Source organism: Clarias gariepinus, chromosome 26 (genome assembly GCF_024256425.1).
Source record: "Clarias gariepinus isolate MV-2021 ecotype Netherlands chromosome 26, CGAR_prim_01v2, whole genome shotgun sequence".
Taxonomy (NCBI): Eukaryota; Metazoa; Chordata; class Actinopteri; order Siluriformes; family Clariidae; genus Clarias; species Clarias gariepinus.
Genome location: NC_071125.1, coordinates 2,017,248 through 2,040,556, shown reverse-complemented (window position 1 = coordinate 2,040,556; position 23,309 = coordinate 2,017,248). Strand labels below are relative to the sequence as shown.

The 23,309-nt window shown below is 41.2% G+C and overlaps 1 protein-coding gene across 1 annotated transcript; it reads right to left on the bottom strand.

Annotated features, from left to right (window-relative positions):
* Positions 1–349: 349 nt before the first annotated feature.
* On the bottom strand, positions 350–2,541 carry LOC128514327 (protein rapunzel-like). Its single transcript, XM_053488133.1, has 2 exons — positions 2,458–2,541; positions 350–1,349 (listed from the first exon to the last, which is right to left on the bottom strand). Exon 2 carries the CDS (start codon positions 1,331–1,333, stop codon positions 644–646), a length of 690 nt encoding a protein of 229 aa, XP_053344108.1. The 5' UTR covers positions 1,334–1,349; positions 2,458–2,541; the 3' UTR covers positions 350–643.
* Between the last annotated feature and the right edge of the window lie 20,768 nt (positions 2,542–23,309).

The following is a 23,309-nucleotide window of genomic DNA, read 5'->3' as shown; positions in this document are numbered from 1 at the left end:
TGTGTGTATAACTATACATTGCACTATTTTAAGATGACAGCTTGTGAGTGCCATGTGAGGAGAATCTATAGAAAAAGCTTTTCAGGCTTGACATTTCAATGTAATGCTTTGTAAATCCTGCAGATGTCACTAACCTACTCCTTCAAAAACACTAATTTGCATATTGCTCTGTGAGTATTTCTGAAGTGAGCTACCTGACCTTAAAAACACATCCTGGGATTTCTAATGACTATATCAATAGGATTCTTCAATTATATTTTTCACAATTTAACAATAAATACAATAAAACTCTTTTCTTGCTGTTGGAAAAGCAATTGTTTATTTTTGTGAAAACAATGAAACAGCAAATTATTTAAAAATCTGGGAAAATGAATACCACTTATCATAATAAACAAATACGTTGATTTAGAATTTACAGCTTTACCATAAATGCAGCAACACATTTAGATTTATACAGTCATGTAAGATGTTGCCTGATCTGTTTAAAGAGAAAATAGCTTGGAATTTAAGTTGTAAGACAGAAAAACAATATAGAAAGAGAATACTGGTCTAACTGCTCAAGAATAGATCGGAAGTGATTTTGTTGATCATTATCTTCATTATCAATTAGTAGAAATTAAGAGAATTTTCTTTGAATTTAGCATCACTCATGCTCGTCACACTTGCTCAGGGCTTCTTGCATCTTGGCTTGAATGTCGCTGACCTTTTGGCCCCATTCTTTCTTAAACTCATTCTGATCATCCTTAATGATGACACAGTAGGCCATCAGTGCAATCAGGCCGATGTGGAAGAGGTAAGCCAAATGAGCGCATCTATCCTCCATAGACTTCTTTTTCCTTTCACAGTGCTTTAAGTAAACTTCCAAAAGTGGCCTCCCGAAAGGATTCTGTTCTCCCATAATGGCTCGGTAGTACTCTTTCAAATTCAAGGAGCCCTGTTGTTTTCTACAGATATCTATAAACTTGCGTTCGTGATGCTCAACTTTTTCCGGTTCATTCATAACATCATTTACAAAATCCTTGAAGGCGCTGTATTGTTCCTCAATGTTCTTCTCCATGTCACCATAGTTTTTCTGAATCTCACCCTTTAGGATAGCCTTTTGCAGCTGCCTGTTCTGCTCAGCGATGCTCTCCAACTTGGCATTAATCTGCTGGAAATCTTGGTACAGCTTATGGGCTTCATCTCCCGCCAGGCCTTTCCTCACTACATTGACCAGCTTGGTGATGGTGCCAAACATAGGGTTGAAGGTGGAGGCAAAGGAGAACAATTTCTCCACACAACCCAGCACCTCTGCTGTAGATTCTTTAAATTGCTCCTTTCCATTGGCAGCCATAGATGCAAATATGTCACTAGTTTGCAAAAAACACACACACACAAAAAACAAGCTGAACTGCACATCAATTTTTTTTCTGCCTTATCAGAGACACAAAAGTTATACCGACGTTATTCCTTGCTTACTCACCATTTTGGTTGTGTTAAGTTTCAAGAAATTGCAGGGTGCAGAAATAAGGTAAATTATTTAGTGCATAGGCAATTATTCATTAGCCATGTTACACCTCTTATTGAAAAAAAAGGCTGTTTATTCATCTTGTAGTTAAATATAATAATTTTCTTTCATTACCATTTTATCGTTGCTGAGTATGCAGTTGGTTTCAGTTAAATTTAGGAAAGTAATGCAACATTACATAGAGACTCACATAGAGACTAAGCTGTTCCACACAGAGTTTTATGAATTTAAAAACTGGATAATCAATAAAACCCAAACTGGTGCCAACATTTAAGTTTTTAACTTTTTTATTTTTATAAAAATCTAGGCATAAAACATTACGCAAAAAAAACAATGTAGCTTTGTTTACTAAGCAGGGATTAGATGATGCATCATACAGTACACTGGACATAAGTCAGTTTTTTGACATGTATGAAAAGCTTTTTATATACATAAAAACATTTTTATTAAGTTGTAAATCACAGCCTGTAAATCAGTCTGTATTAATCACAAACCATAACCATCAGCCAAGTTTCTTGTATCTACAATTTTTTGTTTTGTGAGTCAAACATTTCTAATTTAAACTTTCTAATTTAACGTTATTTTTGTGATATATTTTCTATATTCACGAACAATACTTGTAATTTCAAAACTATGAAATAACACATTTGGAATTAAGTAATTAAGCAACGGTAACAACAACAATTAGTTATTAATTTAAGACACAAAGGTCAGCTGTTGGAATAGTTCTTGCAAATACAGTATTATCAAGTTCATTTGCAAAAACAAAATCAAGCAAAAAGATCAAACTAGCTTTCATGAACTCCATCCCAGAAAAGCAAGATTAAAACATAACACTGCTGCAGTGAAAAAGGATCATTTAGAGTTACCAGCCTTAGAAATCACTAATTAACATCTGCTCAGATTAGAGCTGTATATAAAAACAGTTAGAAAATAGCTTAGTGTTTTACCTGCTTCAATGTTTGTTCCTTGTTTTCTTCTTTATGGAAATGCTGTGTGTTGTGTGCAGATAGCATCCTTCCTCCTTATTTATATTATTCGGCAGGTTATGGCGGTGACTCACAGATTTTTTTTTCTTTTTATCTCAGCAGGTTTATCAACATACCATGTTATAAAAGGAAAAGTAAAAAAATGAAAGCTGTTAACAGATGAAAGTGGTTATTACAATATATAATTACGGATAGTCCAAGACTGTAATACTTTCTTCAACATTGCAATACCTTAGAGCTCTCTCTGTACTTTTACTTGCCCTGTAGTTCATAGCCAGGTCCATAAGTATAGAATAATTAATTAAAATTATATAGAATAGTATAAACCAATAAAAAATAAATTCCCCTTTATACCACCATAGTAGACCTGAAATTAAGTAATCATTTTGCAATTAAAGTTTAGACATTCTGCTTTAATTCTTAAAGGGTTTAACAAAAATGTTGCATTGCAAATTCCTTCTATTTTTATATGCTCAAAAATAAACAGGCAACTGCCTAATAAGCATTCTGATGGCCAGGACAAATTATGAAATTTCAAGATGTTCCACTATGGTTCTGTGTTTTATGTTATGTTATTTATGTTTGAGCTGTTATTTATTTGGTGCAAATTCTGCTTAGTGGCACAAGCTCCTTAAAATAGGAATACAGGCTGTTTCAACTAATTTTCACTGCTCCCACAACATACCGTGGCATTTTTCTTGCCAAGGTAAAATCCCTATTTTTGCCTTCAGCCTATAATGACGGACACAGCTATTGAGTTAGCAGGCTACACACTGCACCGACTTGACAGAAGCAGGGACTCGGGTAGGAGCACAGGAGGGCGTTTATATCGATATTTTAACAATAGCTGGTGTACTGACACAAAGGCTATAGAACGGCACTGCTCCCTGCACTTGGAGTTTGTGACAGTTAAATGTAGACCCTTTGACCTCCCAAAAGAGTTTATTGTGATCATGTTAACTGGGATATATATGATCATGGGATACATACCACCTGATGCTAATGCTAACTCAGCTGTAAGACATTTGTACAGAATTATTAGTAGACAGCAGGACTATGGCATTATATTTATGCCACAATCCTGAACGCACAGTTTTGACATTTTGAACTCTATGCACATACACAGACAAAGAACTCTATAGACTTGCAGTGTCTCAACAGCTTGGTTTTGAACATCCTTTTTTTTGTGTGTGCTCGACTCTTTTTCCAGTGTTACAATATTGCCACAAAACCCTTGGTATATACTAATAGTAAGTCACTAAAACATTATAGATTATAATATTTGTTTTGAGAATCATAGAATGCTTTGTCTGCCCTCAAAATGCCAAAACTGTGCGCTTAGGATTGAGACATGAATATAACGCCATAGACTTTAATGCTCCCTTAATTACATCAGCATTTGAAATGTGCCACTAGAGGAGTTAAAATGTTAGACTGCTGTTAGTGGATATTTCTTTGGCATTTAATACTATACTTCCACACAAGCTGGTACAGGGTCAGGGTGGGCACTTTAGCACTGGCTCCCCACAGGGCTGTGCTGTACTGAGCTCTCTGCTCTTTACGCTGCATAAACATGAATGCAGAACCTCAGCCACCAGCAATGCCATCATTAAGTTTAAAAATGACACCACGGTGGTCGGGCTCACCTCTGGAAGGAATGAGTCCGCCTACCAGGATGAGACTACAGATGTAGAAAAACAGACATTCAGTCTCTGTTTATTAGCAGGAATTGTGTGTTGAGTTGAGACTTCAAGTTCCTGGGCTTCACAATTAAGGAAGATCTTATCTGCAATGCTAACACTTCAATATTGGTCAAGAAGGTCCAGCAAAGACTATTTTACCCCTAGCTTCTCAGGAAACCAATTTTTTTTAAGAAGCTGCTGGTAGACGTCTATTAATGCTACAGTATTTAGAAAGCAGTCTGATACTGTCATACTGTGTTTGTATTTGGTTTCAAGCTGCACAGCCGTGGATAGGAAAGCGCCCACAGAGTCATTACCACTGCTCAGAAAATCATTGGCTGCCCTATCCCTTCACTGGAAGTACTGTATCGTTCCCGTTGCCTCAAAAAGGCCAAGAACATATTAAATGACCCTTCTTACCCTAATCACCCATTGTTTTAGCTGCTGCCATCAAAATGAATTAAAAAACTGTTTTTATGACAAAGTTGTGGCTGCTTTAAATGCTGCTGGAACGAAATAGAACGTGTGGTATGTCCGTGGAATACAGTAGCTGCAGAATCATTGTGTATGCATGTTGGTTGAGGTGTGGGGGGTATTTTTTTCTTTGTTGTTGTGACTACGTGTTTTGAGATCATGTTAGCAATTAGCACTTTTTTTCTGGTTTGCGCCACGTAGGACAGCATTTAATTTTGTTGCACTTGTGTAATTGCAATATAGATTCCATTCTATTCTGAAAATAAATGTATAGGAACTCTCAATTTATAAACCAAACAGCCAGCGTTAGGTGAAACAGGCTGTAATAAAGGTTTGGGGAAGGAAATAAAGGCCAGGAAATGGTCAAGTTGACAGGAAGTTTTTCCCTTTATTGGTTGTTATTGTTAGTGGCTATTTATAGATAGATACTGTAGATGGATAGATACTTTATTGGTCCCGAAGGTATATATAATAAATAAATTAATAGATTAAGTTAAAAAAATCCTGAAAGATAACCATACTAAAACAGAAATTACTAAGACAAAAAGTGTGTATATATATATATATATATATATATATATATAAGCAGAATAAAATGAATATGTGAAAATATTGCTTAATGAGAATCAACATTCATGAATAGATGCCAGGAAATGGAGATGTGCAATGAGAAATAGCCATTGGTGCAAGACCCATGTAGTGCAAGTCAGTGCAAATAAGGGTCCAGGATGAGTAGATAAATAAATATGACTGAACAGTTAGTATGTTATAAAGGAGTGCAACATGTTAACCCGGGACGAGTTAACCAAAAATGCACCGTAAAAAGGTGTTAAAGCAGCCTATGGCCTTGAGAACAAAGGATTTCCTCAGTCTGTCAGTAGTGCAGCTCTGTGATAAAAGTCTGCCACTGAACATGATTTTCTGCTTGACAAAAGTTCAATACAGAGGATGACTGGTGATGGACATGATGGACAGAATTTTGTTCAGGATGCTCATTTCCATGCTCTATTGAGTCCATTTTAAAGCCTATCAGAGATTATGCTCTTCTGACAATCCTCCACAAGGCTCCTGTATGTCATCTCCTGTCCATCCCATGATAGCAGTGTCACCAGAGAACTTCTGCACTACTAGCAGTTTAAAATCCCAAAAACAATTGTCCTTCACAGTTACATAACCCGGGTTACACCATCTAATGTTACAGAACAAGCTAATGTTACCGCATGCCTTAGCATCTCTATTCTCTTTTACAGTAGTCACACAGTGGCTTTGCAGGCATACCAGACTGACCTACTGAGAGCTGAGAAACATGAGCGAAATTTTAGATGTTCGGTCCCTTCCCCCAATGTTCAGGTTGCTGAACATCTAACACACCCATTTAGCGGAAGTGTCAAAATTTGTGCACCTTTTAGAGAGGCCGGCAACAGGGAACCTACTGCCAGCTATGTCTCTTAGGTACGAAGCACTGTGGAGGACCAGCATCCTTAGGAGGCTGTGGATCAATCTCTGCCATCACTGGTGTTTCGGAGAGCAGCGGTCTCCAGTGAAACGTTAGGTGTTCGGTCCCTTCCTCCCATGTTCAGGATGCCAAACATCTAACACACCCATCTAGTGGAAATGTCAAAATTTGTGCACCTTTTAGAGAGGCCGTCAGCAGGGAACCTACTGCCAGCTATGTCTCTTAGGTACGAAGCACTGTGGAAGACCAGCATCCTTAGGAGGCCGTGGATCAATCTCTGCCATCACTAGTGTTTCGGAGAGCAGCGGTCTCCAGTGAAACGTTAGGTGTTCGGTCCATCCCTCCCATGTTCAGGATGCCAAACACCTAACACACCCATCTAGTGGAAATGTCAAAATTTGTGCACCTTTTAGAGAGGCCGGCAGCAGGGAACCTACTGCCAGCTATGTCTCTTAGGTACAAAGCACTGTGGAGGACCAGCATCCTTAGGAGGCCGTGGATCAATCTCCGCCATCACTGGTGTTTTGGAGAGCAGCGGTCTCCAGTGAAATGTTAGGTGTTCGGTCCCTTCCTCATATGTTCAGGATGCTGAACACCTAACACACCCATCTAACTGAGGTGTCAAAGTTTGTGCACGTTTAGAGAGGCTGGCAGTGGGGAACCTACTGCCAGCTATGTCTCCTTAAGCACGAAGCACTGTGGAAAACCAGCACCCTCAGGAGACTGGTGCTCAATTTCTGCCACCACTGGTGTTTCAGGCGACAGCGGTCTCTGACAAAGAGTTAGGTGCTCAGGTTCCTCCTGCCGTGTTTCAGGACACCGAACACCTAACAGTCACCACCAGCACCACCACCCCTCCGCCTAGCTAAGCAACAAACCTACCGCTTTTTGGGAGAAGTTGGCAGCATGTAAGCTACTGTCAAGCATGTCTCCCGGGCTACTGGATTCTATCATTGTGTTTCAACGGCGTCGGTTTTCCACCTCCATGAAGCTGTTTGCGGGCACAGCTGTCTCCTGTGCGCGTCGAATTTATTATAGCACTCTAAAGGAGTATAAGCTAGGCCAGATGGTAACATCACCGCTCCCAGAGTGGTTTCAGTGGTGGCTAAGTGCCGGGGGATTTCATCCAAAGGCCAATCCCCAGAGGCAACAAGGGTTACGCGCGGGGAGCTACGTACCCATTCTATGTGGTTCAGACCCTTGTCCTTGACTCTGGGTCCCACTCTAGGTCCGTGCTGTTGTCGCAAGTTGCTAACAGCAGATGTTTTTCCCTTAGGGGCCGGAGCACAGCCTTAAATGGCCGCCCAGCCCAAGGGAGCTGGAGAGGTCATCTTCTCGTGTGGCACATCAATTGCCCCGAAATGATGACTCTATTTCTGGCCCTAAAATACTCCCTCCAGCAGCTGAGAGGCAACAAAGGTTACGCGCCTAGAGCTGCGTACCCTCTCTATGGAGCTAGTGCCTTAGCATTGACATGTTGTCGTAGCTCACCTCGTTTTCTTTGGGTGAGAAAAACAAGGTGAGCTCATTTTTCTCAATGCCACGGAAAGTGTTCTCTTTCCTACACAAAGCATACATTGAGTGTCATGTGGGATCCGACCGCAATGCGGGCACAGCTCTCTCCTGCGCGCGTCGAATCCATTTTAAACACTCTAAAAGAGGTCCAAGCTAAGCTAGGAAGTAACTTTCACTGCTTCAGTGATGGCTAAGTGCCTGGGGATTTCATCCAAGGGCCAATCCCCAGAGGCAATAAGGGTTACGCGCCAAAGGCTTCGTACCCTTTCTATGTGGTTCAGACCCTCGTCCTTGACTCTGGGTCCCACTCTAGGTCCGTGCTGTCATCGCAAGTTACTAACGGCAGACGTTTTTTCCCTTACGGGTGGGAGCGCGGCCTTAGATGGCCGTCCAGCCCAAGGGATCTGGAGAGGTTATCTTCTCGCGTGGCATATCAACTGACTTGAATTGATGACCTTATTTCTGGCCCTAAAACACTCCCTCAAGCAATTAAGAGGCTAGCACGTCCTAGCACGGATGAACAACATTACGGTAGTTTTGTAAATATCGCCTGGGCAGACTAGATTTGCGCCGCTAAGGAACTAGCGCACTAGGTTCTGCTTAAAGACAGAACAAATTCTGTCCCTCAAGATTATCTACATACTAGGACATAAAACATGTAGACCCAGTCCACTGCTAAACTGTTTCAGTGCTGTTTCTGCAAAAAAAAAGCCATTCTGCATCCTTACCCAACTATCTTCCACAGTCAAAGCCTTCTGTCCTCCTCCGTTAGCTCCAGCGCAGTAAGACTTCATTAGCTGTGTCCAGCTCATGCTCTTCAATTTACAGCGCACCTCTGCATTAGCCAGGGCTGTAGATGCTAGTGCCCTAGCCTATGAGTCGCGTGGCACACTTTGCCTCTAGTGATTAGGGCCCTTTCGACCAGCAAGCTTGCCTCATCAATTGCTCTGGCAAGAGGGGCTTCCAGTACATCATGCGGCAGATTGTCTTTCCGCAAGACATCTGTCAGGCTTCATAGTTGGATGCCAGGCTCGCGGTTCCTCGAGTCAGCATCCCAGAATTATTTCTAAGACTCCTTGGGGGTACTGTGCGCACCCTACACAACCCTGTGGGTCCAGACACTTCACTTGCAGTGCGGTGGAGCGGGTATTCTCGTTCCCATAGCGCTTTAGCGCAGCATCGAGTGTAGCTTTTGAAAGGGAACGTCTCGGGTTACTTTGCCGTAACCCTGTTCCCTAAAAAAGCAGAAAACAAAATGCTGCGGTCCAATGCCGCACTATATGCGTGACTGGACATCCTTCAGACATAATTGACCTGAGGGTGTTTCCGAGTCATGCCTATTTATAACCTCAAGGTGGACCTCATTGGTTGACGTCATCTGAGGTTATACATGCCAAAATATTTGCCGTGTTTGACACACACGTGCTTCACAACTGGTCACGAGGAATCGTTTCCCATAGCGCTTTCGTGCAGCATATTGTTCCCTCTTTTTCAGGGAACAGGGTTACAGCAAGTAACCGAAGACGGTTTGTAGAGCACTGAGTGGAGTGTGCTGCAAGAGCCTCATGTAGAAGACATTAATGGGATCACCCAGTGCATGACTGACTACTTCTGTTTGGATAGCATTACTCCTGGTAAAACTGAGTGCTGCTTCCCAAATAACAAGCCTGGAAACACCAGTAAAGTCAAGAACATTCTTTACCTAAAAAAAGAAGGCTGTAAAGGATGGTGACCTTTTTTTGTACAGCCTACAAAAAAAGAACAGTAATATAGTTGATGGTAATATTGTGAGGGCTAATGAGTTAAACCAGTTCTTGAACAGGTTTTATTGTCCTGCCCCTATTATTACCACTGCCAGTTGACTTCTCACTGACGGAAGAGTGAGTGAGAGGGGTGTATTCCATTAGCAGCAATGCTGGTGGATTTGCAGATACAGCGTGTGGTGTGGATGTTTTAGATAGTTTAGATAGAGGGAAGAGGGACCCCAATGATCTTCTCAGCTGTCCTCACTATTCGGTCTTGCAGTCCACAATTCCAAAACCAGATAATGATGTAGCTGCTCAGGATGCTCTCAATAGTGCCTATCTAAAAATAGGTAAGGATTGGTTGTGGAAGCTGGGCCTTCCTCAGCCTTCTCAGAAAAAAAGATGTTGTTGGGCAAGGAGTTGGTGTTGAGGGTCCAGGTGAGGTTCTCCGCCAGGTGCTGCTGAAAATCTCCACAAAATAACTGTGTCCTCCTGAAGTCAAGTCAACAACAATTACTTATTGTTTTGTAACAGCAGTTACTGTATACTGTATATTACCATCCATCTTTATTGCCTACCACACCTTCTATACATTAATCACCCCTGTACATATGGACCAAACTCTCATTTACCACTTTATTTATTGTAAATAGGGCACTTGTCAGCTTCTGGTTGGATGCTAACTGCAGTTCATTGACTATGTACATGTACCATGTACTTTGCATAATGGCAAAGTTGAATCTAATCTAATCTAATCTAATCTAATCTAATCTAATCTAATCTAGTAAAAAACAGATGGACTTGGGATAATTTCTTATTTTCCCACTTTTTTATCATCTGTTAAAGGGGTCATACAGGCCTACATGCACTTTTTTAAGCCGTTTGGACTGAACTGTGTGTTAGGAGAGTGCGTACACAACCACTTTACGATGATAAAGAGCCGCCCAGTGGTTTTCTTTTCATTTATTACAATAACATGCCCCTTCTGAAATCAGGCCAATCGCAAATGCCTTGCCGTGTGACGCCACACCGACAGAGGCCGCTCCTACACAAGTTGATTGACACTGGTGTTTTAGTAAAGACCCGCCCCGAGTGAGAAGAAGCTGTCGGCCATTGTTTTTCGCCGCTGGAGCAAAATGGCGCCTAAGCGAGTGTTGTGTACAGTTGTTGGGTGTAATAGCGAACACAGCAGTCGTCATTCACTACCTAGGGTTAGTGACCTAGGGTACCTACCTAGGGTTAGGTATCTGAGCCGCTGAGGACGCAGTGGCTGAATTTAGTTTTTGAAGCTAACGTCCCCGCCGATTTACCTAAATGCGTTCATGTTTGCGATAATCATTTTTCACCAGACTGCTTTATAAACGCGGGTCAATATAAAGCAGGTTTTACTAGGAAGCAGCTCCTGAAAATCGGATCTGTACTAACGCTTCGTGTTCCTGCTTCATCTTCACCAGGCTCAGTGAGTGTAATTCCATTTACTATGACTCTTTGCAGATCGCCTTTACTAATAATCACGATGAATGCGGAGTGTAAGTTAACTTATACTCTCATAGAACATGGTTATGGCTTCTTCTCTGTGTACATCCGTCTCTATATAATCCCTAATCGCCCATTTATAATAAACAATGCATTAAGGTGATTGTCTAGTTGCAAACTGTGTACGTAGTCGGAAAACTATATTATGCTTACCTTTGTTACGTTAGATGGTTTATAATGATGTCTGTCGAAGATTAAGAAGTCATGTAAACACACCAGTAAACACATCGCGTCCGTATCTCTCGGTAAGCTTCTCCGGTTTTTGTTATTGTTGCTCGCGGCAGCGCAACAGCCCGTTAATTCATGCCCATGCAGTGATGAGAAAGACAAATTGAGTCGATGCATGTCCATTCTTTTAATTTCTGCGTTGTCAGGCGATATTACAAACTTCCGCGTAGGTTCCGTACTTAAATCAAACCAAAAACGACTGAAGAAAACAGGCTCAGGCTCCATAATCCAGCGTTTTCCAGTTTGGACTGCATTACCCACAAAGCACTGCGTTGTGGGCAATGCAGTCCAAAGCATTGCCCGCACTGGACTACACTTCCGTGGCTATACCCCACGTGTGTTGTGAAGACACGCCCCACAGAACTGGGGGGGGGGACTCAGCAGAGGTCATGAGCATTTAAATTAGCATGTACTGAAACAGGTTGCTGAGAACAGAGCTAGTTTTTACCAGGTAAAAGTAGTGTTTTTTTTTTTACACAATCCTTTTGAATTTTTAATTAACGTGTAATACAAGCTTTTCATTAGGACCCTAAAGATCATATTAACATTTAATGAAAAATGGGATGTGTAGGACCTTTAAATGGTCATTATCCTGTGAAAAAATATTGCTCAACACCCAATAACTATTAATCCAATAACTAATAATTTTCTTTTTTTTTTTTTAACGTGCCATAAACCTTGAAACAGTAAAGGACTTAATTGATGAATACAAGATTTTCATGCAAGGAAATGACTGCCAAAGCAAGGTACCAGATGAGAAACTTCATTTAGATGGCCCAAAGAATAATCAAATAATATCCATTACACTGTTAATTACCCCTAAATTGGTGCTTTAAATAGTTTTGATTGTACTGCAAGCTTCCAAAGCACATCACTGAATATAGAACTTGTACATCAAACATTAAGATTAGGACAGGATATAGTTACCCTGGCTAATATTGAGACAGTGTACTAAAGGTAACAGCTCCTGGTAAAGGTTTTAACTTGTTCACATTCCTTCAGTGGAAAAAAGGTGTGTCAAGAAGCTGGAATGCCACTTATGCAAATTTTGCCCCGAGGAATTTAACATAAGACTATAGAGACTCCTTAACATTTAAGACATGTTGTTAAGACATGCAAGAAATGCAGTAGACTGTTATGATCATCATAATTTTCTTTAATAAATAATTACCCCCGTTGCGCTGTACCACTGCTGGCAAAACCTTATAAAATACAAGTGAAACATTAAACTAATTTTTAATCACAGTACTAAAATATAGTAATAAATATAGGCGTTTCCTATTTGCATCAAATTTAAGCAAAGTAAATGTACAGGTCCTTCCCAAAAAATTAGCATATTGTGATAAAGTTCATTATTTTCTGTAATGTACTGATAAACATTAGACTTTCATATATTACAGATTAATTACACACAACTGAAGTAGTTCAAGCCTTTTAATTGTTTTAATATTGATGATTTTGGCATACAGCTCATGAAAACCCAAAATTCCTATCTCAAAAAATTAGCATATTTCATCTGACCAATAAAAGAAAAGTGTTTTTTATACAAAAAAGTCAACCTTCAAATAATTATGTTCAGTTATGCACTCAATACTTGGTCGGGAATCCTTTTGCAAAAATGACTGCTTCAATGCGGCGTGGCATGGAGGCAATCAGCCTGTGGCACTGCTGAGGTGTTATGGAGGCCCAGGATGCTTCGATAGCGGCCTTAAGCTCATCCAGAGTGTTGGGTCTTGCGTCTCTCAACTTTCTCTTCACAATATCCCACAGATTCTCTATGGGGCTTAGGTCAGGAGAATTGTCAGGCCAATTGAGCACAGTAATACCATGGTCAGTAAACCATTTCCCAGTGGTTTTGGCACTGTAAGCAGGTGCCAGGTCGTGCTGAAAAATTAAATCTTTATCTCCATAAAGCTTTTCAGCAGATGGAAGCATGAAGTGCTCCAAAATCTCCTGATAGCTAGCTGCATTGACCCTGCCCTTGATAAAACACAGTGGACCAACACCAGCCGCTGATATGGCACCCCAGACCATCACTGACTGTGGGTACTTGACACTGGACTTCAGGCATTTTGGCATTTCCCTCTCCCCAGTCTTCCTCCAGACTCTGGCACCTTGATTTCCGAATGACATGCAAAATTTGCTTTCATCCGATAAAAAAAGTACTTTGGACCACTGAGCAACAGTCCAGTGCTGCTTCTCTGTAGCCCAGGTCAGGCGCTTCTGCTGCTGTTTCTGGTTCAAAATTGGCTTGACCTGGGGAATGCGGCACCTGTAGCCCATTTCCTGCACACGCCTGTACACGGTGGCTCTGGATGTTTCTACTCCAGACTCAGTCCACTGCTTCCGCAGGTCCCCCAAGGTCTGGAATCGGTCCTTCATCACAATCTTCCTCAGGGTCAGGTCACCTCTTCTCGTTGTGCAGCGTTTTCTGCCACACTTTTTCCTTCCCACAGACTTCCCACTGAGGTGCCTTGATACAGCTCTCTGGGAACAGCCTATTTGTTCAGAAATTTCTTTCTGAAAGGTCAATGATGGCCTTCTGGACAGCAGTCAGGTCGGCAGTCTTACCCATGATTGCGAATTCAATTCAATTTGAATAATGAATTTTAAAAGCCTCAGGAATCTTTTGCAGGTGTTTAGAGTTAATTAATTGATTCAGATGATTAGGTTAATAGCTCGTTTAGAGAACCTTTTCATGATATGCAAATTTTTTGAGATAGGAATTTTGGGTTTTCATGAGCTGTATGCCAAAATCATCAATATTAAAATAATTAAAAGGCTTGAACTACTTAAGTTGTGTGTAATGTAACTTTATCACAATATGATAATCTTTTAGAAGGACCTGTATACCTTCATATCTAGCCTTTAGATTATATCATGTGTAACACTAGCATATAGCCAGAAAACAGACTCTGTGTGTGCATCAAAAAAGTTTCCCAAATTAATGTTCAAAAATGATATAATAAAACTATATAAGCTACATAGCCTTTATACGACTCCGCTTTTATTTAAGCATACTTACAATGTACAATACAGGTGTCTTGGAGAACGGATCGATGTTGTTAGAATGGTGTCCTTTCCCTCGGAGGCCGGCAGGCCCGTGATGAAGTCGACGGCAATGTGTGTCCAGGGCCGTCGAGGAACCGGGAGCGGTTGAAGTTCTCCGGATGCGGGTTGGTTGATCGCACACTGGGCACGTCTGGGCGAAGTTGTTGACGTCCCTCGCGAAGGATGGCCACCAGAAATCGCGTAGCAGGAATTGGAGGGTCCGTCGCATGCCCAGATGTCCCAAGATGGGGAACGAATGGCCCCACTGGAGGACTTTGGCTCTCATACTGTTGGGCACGTAGATTCGTCCAGGCGGCACACCTGCCGGTTCGGGCTCTGTGGCCTGTGCCTGGCGAACCCTCGTCTCCAGGTCTAACTAAAGTGGTGCAATGATCTTGGATGGAACAGGCGCGGGGTCCGCCAGGGGGACGTCTTCCTCATGTTGACGGGAATTGGAAATTGTAATGTTCAAAGAATAATGCCCACTGTGCCTGTCTTGGGTTCAGCTGCTTCAGGTTCCTGATAGTGATGAGGTTTTGGTGATTGGTCCAGATGATGAATGGCTCTCTGACGTTACAATGGCTAATATTGAGACAGTGTACTAAAGGTAACGGCTCCTGGTAAAGGTTTTAACTTGTTCACATTCCTTCAGTGGAAAAAAGGTGTGTCAAGAAGCTGGAATGCCACTTATGCAAATTTTGTCCTGAGGAATTTAATATAAGACAATAGAGACTCCTTAACATTTAAGACAGTTTAATGTTAAGAAATTTTTATATGGTTGACTTTAAAATGTGTTTCTATTAAGAAGAAAGCAAGAGTCTTAATGGTTAAAAAATGGCTCCAAAATCACAAGGAGCAATAAGCAAAACTGGTACAGCTGATCTACAGCTATATAAAAACATCTTAAGTTAACTTAAGTCATGAACCAGTAAGAAAAGCTGAGGAGGTGGTTGACATTCAGTGGCGGACCCTTCTGAGTTTTTTGTCATAACTGACAGTAGTTAATACAATTTATTTAATTATTTTATACACAATAATTATCTTTGGTATTTTTATAAAATAAAGGAAAGGGGTACAGGACAATGGTGAGACCAGCAATGCTCTACGGCTTAGAGACAGTGGCGCTAAAGAAAAGACAGGAGGCAGAGTTGGAGGTAGCAGAGCTGAAGATGTTAAGGTTCTCTTTGGGAGTGACAAGGATGGATAGGATTAAGAATGAGTTCATCAGAGGGACAACCCACGTTAGATGTTTTAGAGATAAAGTCAGAGAGGCCAGATTGAGGTGGTTTGGACATGTTCAGAGGAGAGATGGTGAATATATCGGTTGAAGGATGCTAAGGTTGAAACTGCCAGGCAGGAGGTCTAGAGGAAGACCAAAGAGGAGATTTATGGATGCAGTGAGAGAGGACATGAAGTTAGTTGGTGTGAGAGAAGAGGATGCAGAGGATAGGGTTAGATGGAGGCAAATGATTCGCTGTGGCGACCCCTGAAAGGGAACAGCTGAAAGACAAAGAAGAAGAATTACGGATTAAATCATCCAATATTAGACATCTAAATTGTTTTCCTTTAGTTTATATAAAAGCAGACATTTTGCTTTCTATAAGTATATATTTTTCACGTCTGTGAGGCGAGTATACACGGAGTTTCGGTTCATTTTCTGACACGCTCAAGTTCACCAAAAACAATACAGAATAGCGCACCTGGTTTGCTTTCATTATTTTACAAAATCATAATGTATTTGCGACATTGTGAGTATGCTTAAATAAAAGTGAAGTCTTATAAAGGCTATGTAGCTTATATAGGTTTATTATATTATTTTTGAACATTAATCTGGCAAACTTTTTTGATGCACACACAGAGTCTGTTTTCTGGCTATATGCTAGTGTTACACATGATATAATCTAAAGGCTAGATATGAAGGTATACATTTACTTTGCTTAAATTCGATGCAAATAAGAAATGCTTATATTTATTAGTACATTTTAGTTCTGTGATTAAAAATTTGTTTAATGTTTCACTTGTATTTTATAAGGTTTTGCAACAAGCGCAAAACCTGTACATCGCAACGGGGGTCATTATTTATTAAAGAAAATTATGATGATCATTCAATTCAATTCAATTCAATTCAATTCAATTTTATTTGTATAGCGCTTTTAGCAATTTTCATTGCCGCAAAGCAGCTTTACACAATCAAAATAATTATTTAAGTTTGTATGAAATGTAAATTTGTATGAAACAAAATGGTCAGTTTCTCCCTGGTGAGCAAGCCGAGGGCGACAGTGGCAAGGAAAAACTCCCTGAGATGGTAATAGGAAGAAACCTTGAGAGGAACCAGACTCAACATGGAATCCATCCTCATTTGGGTGAAACAGAAAGCAGTAAATAATTTGCATTTATACAGTGTGTAGGATGGGAGGCAGTTCAGCTATAATAGCTAATGTTAATTGATGTTAATATGGAGTCCAGGTAGTTATTGAAGACCCAGGTAGACTTGTAAGAAGTTCCAGTCCTGAACTATCGAACTGTCAAGTCCCCAGAGAAACAGTTGCCAACACCAGTCAAGGCCAGAACCATTTTCTAGGTAGAGAGAATCATCCCCAGACACCAGACGCATCCCAGAGAGACACATGGGGCATCCATGTGACGAGATCTTCAGCCAGAAGCGGGGCACCAGGATGGGTCAGACAGGTCCGGAGGGCAGAGGGAGTCTGGATCACTGGCAGCTCGGGAACGACATGTGTAGCTCGACAGAGAGAGAGAAAGAGTGAAAGGGGGAGACAGGAGGAGAGAGGAAATAGAAAGAAGGGGGAAAGAGAAGAAGAGGAGAGATGGCAGTTAGGTATGGTCACAGTCACACAATGTATAAGGTGAATGTATATTAACTGTAGAGTGCAAGCAGAGACTCCGGCAGGACTAACTATGACAGCATAACTAAAAGGGAGAGCCAGAAGAAACACAAACATGAGGGCTTCCTGAGATGTAAAGCAAACAATCACCTCACCGTCAGCAAACCTGAGTGATCAATGAGAGTGAGGAAGACAGCATCCAAACATACCAGTTCACCATAATACTCTACGTCCATGAGTCCCCCAGATATGCTCCTTTACCTAAGGCAAATCTATTTATAAAAATGCTTGGCTAAATAAATAGGTTTTTAGCCTGGACTTAAACACTGAGACTGAGTCTGAGTCCCGAACACTATTTGGAAGACTATTCCATAATTTTGGGGCTTTGTAAGAAAAAGCTCTGCCCCCAGCTGTATTTTTCATAATACGCGGTACTGACAAGCAGCCTGCATCCTTTGATCGAAGTAGGCGTGGCGGATCGTAAGACACTAGCAGTTCGCTCAGGTACTGCGGTGCGAGACCATTTAATGCTTTATATGTCAAGAGTAGTATTTTAAAATCAATGCGAAATTTCACAGGGAGCCAATGCAGTGAAGATAAGATAGGGGTGATGTGCTCATATCTTCTCGTTCTAGTGAGGACTCTCGCTGCTGCATTCTGGACTAGCTGAAGCTTATTTATGCATCTAGCTGAACAACCAGACAGTAAGGCATTACAATAGTCCAACCTAGAGGTGATAAAAGCATGAACTAGTTTTTCTGCATCGTTTAGCGACAATAAATTTCTTATCCTGGCAATATTTCTGAGGTGAAAGAATGCTATCCTGGTAATATTATCTACATGAGCTTCAAATGAAAGGCTGGAATCAATAATCACACCAAGGTCTTTCACTGTTGCATTTGATGCAACAGAAAGGCCATCTAAAGTTACGGTGTGATCTAAAATTTTACTCCTAGCTGTATGCGGTCCTATGACTAGAACTTCTGTCTTATCCGGATTAAGCAGAAGGAAGTTAATGAGCATCCAATTTCTTATGTCCTGCACATATTGCTCAATTTTAGTAAGCTGTTTTTTCTCATGAGGTTTTGCTGAGACATATAACTGTGTATCGTCAGCATAACAATGAAAACTAATACCATGCTTACGGATTATGTTGCCCAGAGGAAGCATGTAAAGGGAAAAAAGCAGTGGACCTAAAACTGAACCCTGCGGAACGCCAAACTCCACTAGAGAACATGCAGAATAATCACCATGTAAGTCTACATACTGATAACGATGGGTCGGATAGGATCTGAGCCAGGAGAAGGCTGTACCCTTAATTTCTACTACATTTTCTAATTTGTGAAGAAGAATAGCGTGATCAATGGTGTCAAAAGCTGCACTGAGGTTGAGTAATACAAGCATAGTTACACAACCCTGATCAGAGGCCAATAGGATGTCATTTACTACTTTAACGAGTGCTGTCTCTGTACTGTGATGAGGCCTAAATCCTGACTGATACAGTTCATGTATGCCATTTCTATGTAGATATGAGCATAGCTGCTCCGCTATTATCTTTTTCAGAATCTTAGAGATAAAGGGGAGGTTTGATATTGGCCTGTAACTGGACAGCTGACAGGGGTCGAGGTCAGGTTTCTTAATTTTTGGTTTGATATCTGCTAATTTAAAAGATTTTGGAACATAACCAATGCTGAGTAAAGAATTAATTATTCTCAACAGGGGTTCTGTTTTTGCTGGTACTATCTGTTTAAGAAAATGTGTCGGTACAGGATCTAATATACAGGTTGATGAATTTGCAAAAGAGATGAGTGAAATTAGTTCATTCTCTTCAAGGGGAGTAAAGTATTCTAGGTTCTGATCTGACATGGCTAGATTAACATCTGCATCAATTACATTGTTCGGTTTCAAAACCTCAATTTTATGCCAAAAATTTACAATTTTATTATTAAAAAAGTTCATGAAGTCCTCACTAATGCATGATGTTGTTGTGGAGATTTCTGCAGTGGTCTTATTTCTGGTTAATTTGGCTACAGCATTAAATAAAAATCTAAGATTATTTTTGTTATTTTCTATAAGAGTGAAGAGATATGTTAATCTAGCTACACTAAGAGCTTTTCTACAGTTCAGGATGCTCTCCTTCCATGCTTTTCATTTGAAATACTAACAATTTAGTTTGACGCCATTTACGTTCTAATTTCCTACCGGTCTGTTTTAAAGTGCGCGTGTGATCGTTATACCAGTGAGCAAGTTTCTTATCTCTAATAATTTTTCTTTTAACTGGAGCTACATTATCTAAGGTATAGCAAAATGTCGACTCTAAATATTCAGTTGTGTGGGGTCAGACGGTGATCTAATTGAAGTTGGGAACTCTGGGAGATTACTGATAAAACTCTGTTTGGTAGTTGATGTGAATGTACGTTTCATACGGTAGCGCGGTGCTGTGCGAGCATTATTACTGTGACACACTTGAATTAAGACAAGATAGTGATCTGATAACTTCAGATAGTGGAATTGTGAATAAATTTCTTATACTTAATCCGAATAATATTATTAAATCCAAAGTGTGACCTGCTTTATGAGTGGGTCCTACTACACACTGATTTACTCCTACCGAGTCCAGTAAGGACATAAATGCTGTTCTCAGAGGGTCTTCTGGATTTTTAAAATGAATATTAAAATCTCCAGCAATTAACACTTTGTCTACAGAAACGACTAGGTTTGAGAGGAAATCTACAAATTCACTAAGAAATCCAGAGTACGGCCCTGGAGGTCTGTAAATGGTCTGCAAGACTGGACTACTGCAACTCACTCCTGGCAGGCCTGCCTCTGTCCACGATTCGTCCTCTGCAACTGATCCAGAAAGCAGCAGCACGTCTCGTTTTTAACCTCCCCAAGTTCTCCCACACCACCCCACTCCTCCGCTCCCTGCACTGGCTTTCTGTAGCTGCCCGCATCAAATTCAAAACACTGATGCTTGCCTACAAAGCTAAAAATGGCCCAGCACCCACTTACCTCTCTGCGCTAATTACACCACGCACTGCACCACGTTCCCTCCGATTCTCCAGCACTGCTCGCCTCATCCCACCATCTCTCAGGGATCGAGGGCGGCATTCATCCAGGCTCTTTTCTGTTCTGGCAACTAGGTGGTGGAATGAACTTCCTCTAGATGTCCGTACATCAGAGACTTTGACTATCTTTAAACGACGACTCAAGACTCATCTGTTTCTCCAGTACTTGGACTAACCCCCCCCGAAAAAAAAAACCTCTTCTTAGTTGTGTTGGACTAATGGCACTAAGTTATTAACCTAGTTAACCCAGTGTAAGTATGTATCCAATTATGTAAACATTAAAGCACTTTTTGTAAGTCGCTCTGGATAAGAGCGTCTGCCAAATGCCTAAATGTAAATGTAAATGACAATTAGCGGAATCGACTGAGCTGACTTAATATAGTTAAATACACTTAGGTTACTATAAAGAATTTCAAATGAATTAAATTTGTGTCCGTGTTTTTGTACAATAGTCAAATTATCATTGTGAATAACTGCGACATAACAGCCTACTGCATTTCAGTCTTATAATAACGCAAAAACACAAGCAGGGTTGAATGACATTGACATCTGCTGACGCAGTAGAACATCCTGACAATGTTTTAATTTAGTGGTCATTTATTTCAGTTAATAAATCTACTACAAATTAAAAAAACACAAAATATAAGACGACACAAAACCCCACACGCGTAGCTTTTCTAAGTACACATGATAAAATCTATAGGCTCACTGTGTTAACATTTATTTCGCTTAAATTCAATCCTAATAAGATTTAATTTATTTGAATTCAAATTCAAATAAATTATATGTGGAATATATAATGTGGAATAAATAAATTCCACATTTGTACTGTAATTTTAGTACTGTGATTATGAATTCGTTTAACTACAATGTTTCACTTGATTTTATCCGCTACTACGTGCAGCTCTAAAGGAGTGCGGCTCATTAATCCTTAAGAGAATAAACTGATGCCCGAGGCGTTGGTCTAGAGTTACAGTATATAGCGCCACTCAGCGGTAAAACCACAAACCCAAATGCTGCCACTGTGCGCCGCGGCGGTAAAACCAACATTCTGTCACGAACTAACCCGGGATGAGCAGAAGACTTAGCAATAGCGGTTAGCCCTTTGTAGTCTGGATGGTAAACCCAAACGCATAAGCAAGCGAGTAGGCAGGATAACCACGCAAAGTAGTCTAAGGACTCTCACAAAAGAGGAGCAAGGTAAAAACATAAATTTAACCCACGTCCTATAAACACACTTGAATCAGAAAGTAAACCCAAGAAAGTGAATGACAGACAAAAGATCTGAACCTACATGGGCGAACTTAATGACTGAGCCATGTAATGCGCCATCTTGTTTTCGTTTTATGCTTCCTGGGTTGTGACCGTACTACTTCCGGGCCCTAGTGCCTAGGTGACTGGGTTTATCCGAGGGTGATGCGGTAAGGTCCGATGAATCAGGGTGATAATTTCCGTGACTCGGTATGAAGGTGAAGATTTTTCGTGGAGAGCCATACCTTTTCACCTACGTGGTACAATCGTACCAGAGAGTGTCGTCCCTGAGGTGATGTTGAGTGGTGTAGCGGGTGTTGGCTTGTCAGATTGCCCGGTTAGCTTGGTTCCACAGCCGTCGACACCTGCGGACCAACTGTTGGGCTGTAAACTGGGGCCCTCTGTCCGAGACGATGTCCCTTGGGAACCATGCAGACGGACTACATGCTCTATGGGCTCTGACGCCCTGGAGCCAGTGACGCCATTCCTCCAAAGCCCATTTTATGGCCAGCAGATCACGGTCCCCCACCCTGTATCGCTGCTGAGTTGTATCAAACTACAGGGGTGTAGTTTCTGATCTGGACCACGCTGAGAGAGAACAGCCCCAGCGCCCACATCTGAGGCGTCCACCTCCACAACGAATGGTTTGCTTGCATCTGGGTGGAGAAGAATTGGAGTGGTGGTGAAGCAGTGACAGAGTTTCTGGAAGGCGGAGATGGCGGTGGAGTTGAGGCTGAAAGGGCGAGATGATGGACAGGTCAGAGCGGTCAGGGGTGCCGGAACCGTACTGTAGTCCCGGATAAAGTGACAATAAAAATTCGCAAACCCGAGAAACCGTTAAAGTTGCTTGAGGGTCTTGGGTAGGGGCCAATGATGCACAACTTTTAGCTTCTGCGGGTCCATGGCCACACCCTGGGGCGAGATGACAGATGTTACACTCAGTGTAGTTATCGAAATCTTTGGTTTAGTTCTAATCGAGTGGCCACACATCACTTCCACATTTCCCTCGCTTTTATAACATGAATCTTATGTGACCATAAACAGTGAAACAATTCGCAGGTTTATAATACACCGCAGCCAAGTGAACCACATTCCCGCCAATTAGGCGCGTCTTGAAAGGAGGGTCCTGGAATTTGATCGAGTGTGAATTATTATTATGTTTTTTCACCCATTGCAGTCAAAATGAATGTGCTCGGCGCTTCTAGTGTTAAGCCTGATGAGTGGCCCAAGGGGATTAAATGATTTGAAAGATTTTGCATTGCATCTGGATTAGAAATGCAAACTGAAGAAAATAAAGGGAATGCACTGATCTACACTATGGATAAAGAACTTCTAGATATCCTATAATAATCCTGGTTATTGGTTGTGTACCTCAAGTTTTTGTGCTTCTGATTGCCTCAGAAATATTGTGACACTACCTGGAGACGGCCTGCACTTGCACTTCTGATTGGCTATTTTAGCTGTATGGGAGAAATTTTCTTTAATATCATTTGATTTTACTTACTTTTGGGGGGGAGAAGGTACCCTATCTGTATATAATCGGGGATGTGCGAGCAAGCTGAGATATAGGCTTCTTTGTGTGCGCTTGCATAGGAAACCAGAGCTTTACATTGGGGCACCTTCACTTCGGGAGTGCTATGGAATAAATTTTGGTAGGGATTCGTTGCACGGTTTTTCCAAAATTCCCAAAAAACAAAGTTTTCAATATTCAACTGTATTCCTTCTTCTTCTTCTTATTTTTATTAAGTGTGCCTATGCAATTATTCTTCGACAAAAAAGTTTGGACCGCTTCACGCCCCATAGCTTTAAGACAACCCTCACGTATGTTACACCGCTATGAATGTTGGTAGGGATTCGTCGCACTTCTTCTTCTTCTTTGTCTTTCGGCTGTTCCCTTTCAGGGGTCGCCACAGCAAATCATTTGCCTCCATCTAACCCTATCCTCTGCATCCTCTTTTCTC

Bases quoted from the DNA above. Each gene is read 5' to 3' on its own strand.
- LOC128514327 (XM_053488133.1), bottom strand. From the start codon at position 1,333: ATGGCTGCCAATGGAAAGGAGCAATTTAAAGAATCTACAGCAGAGGTG.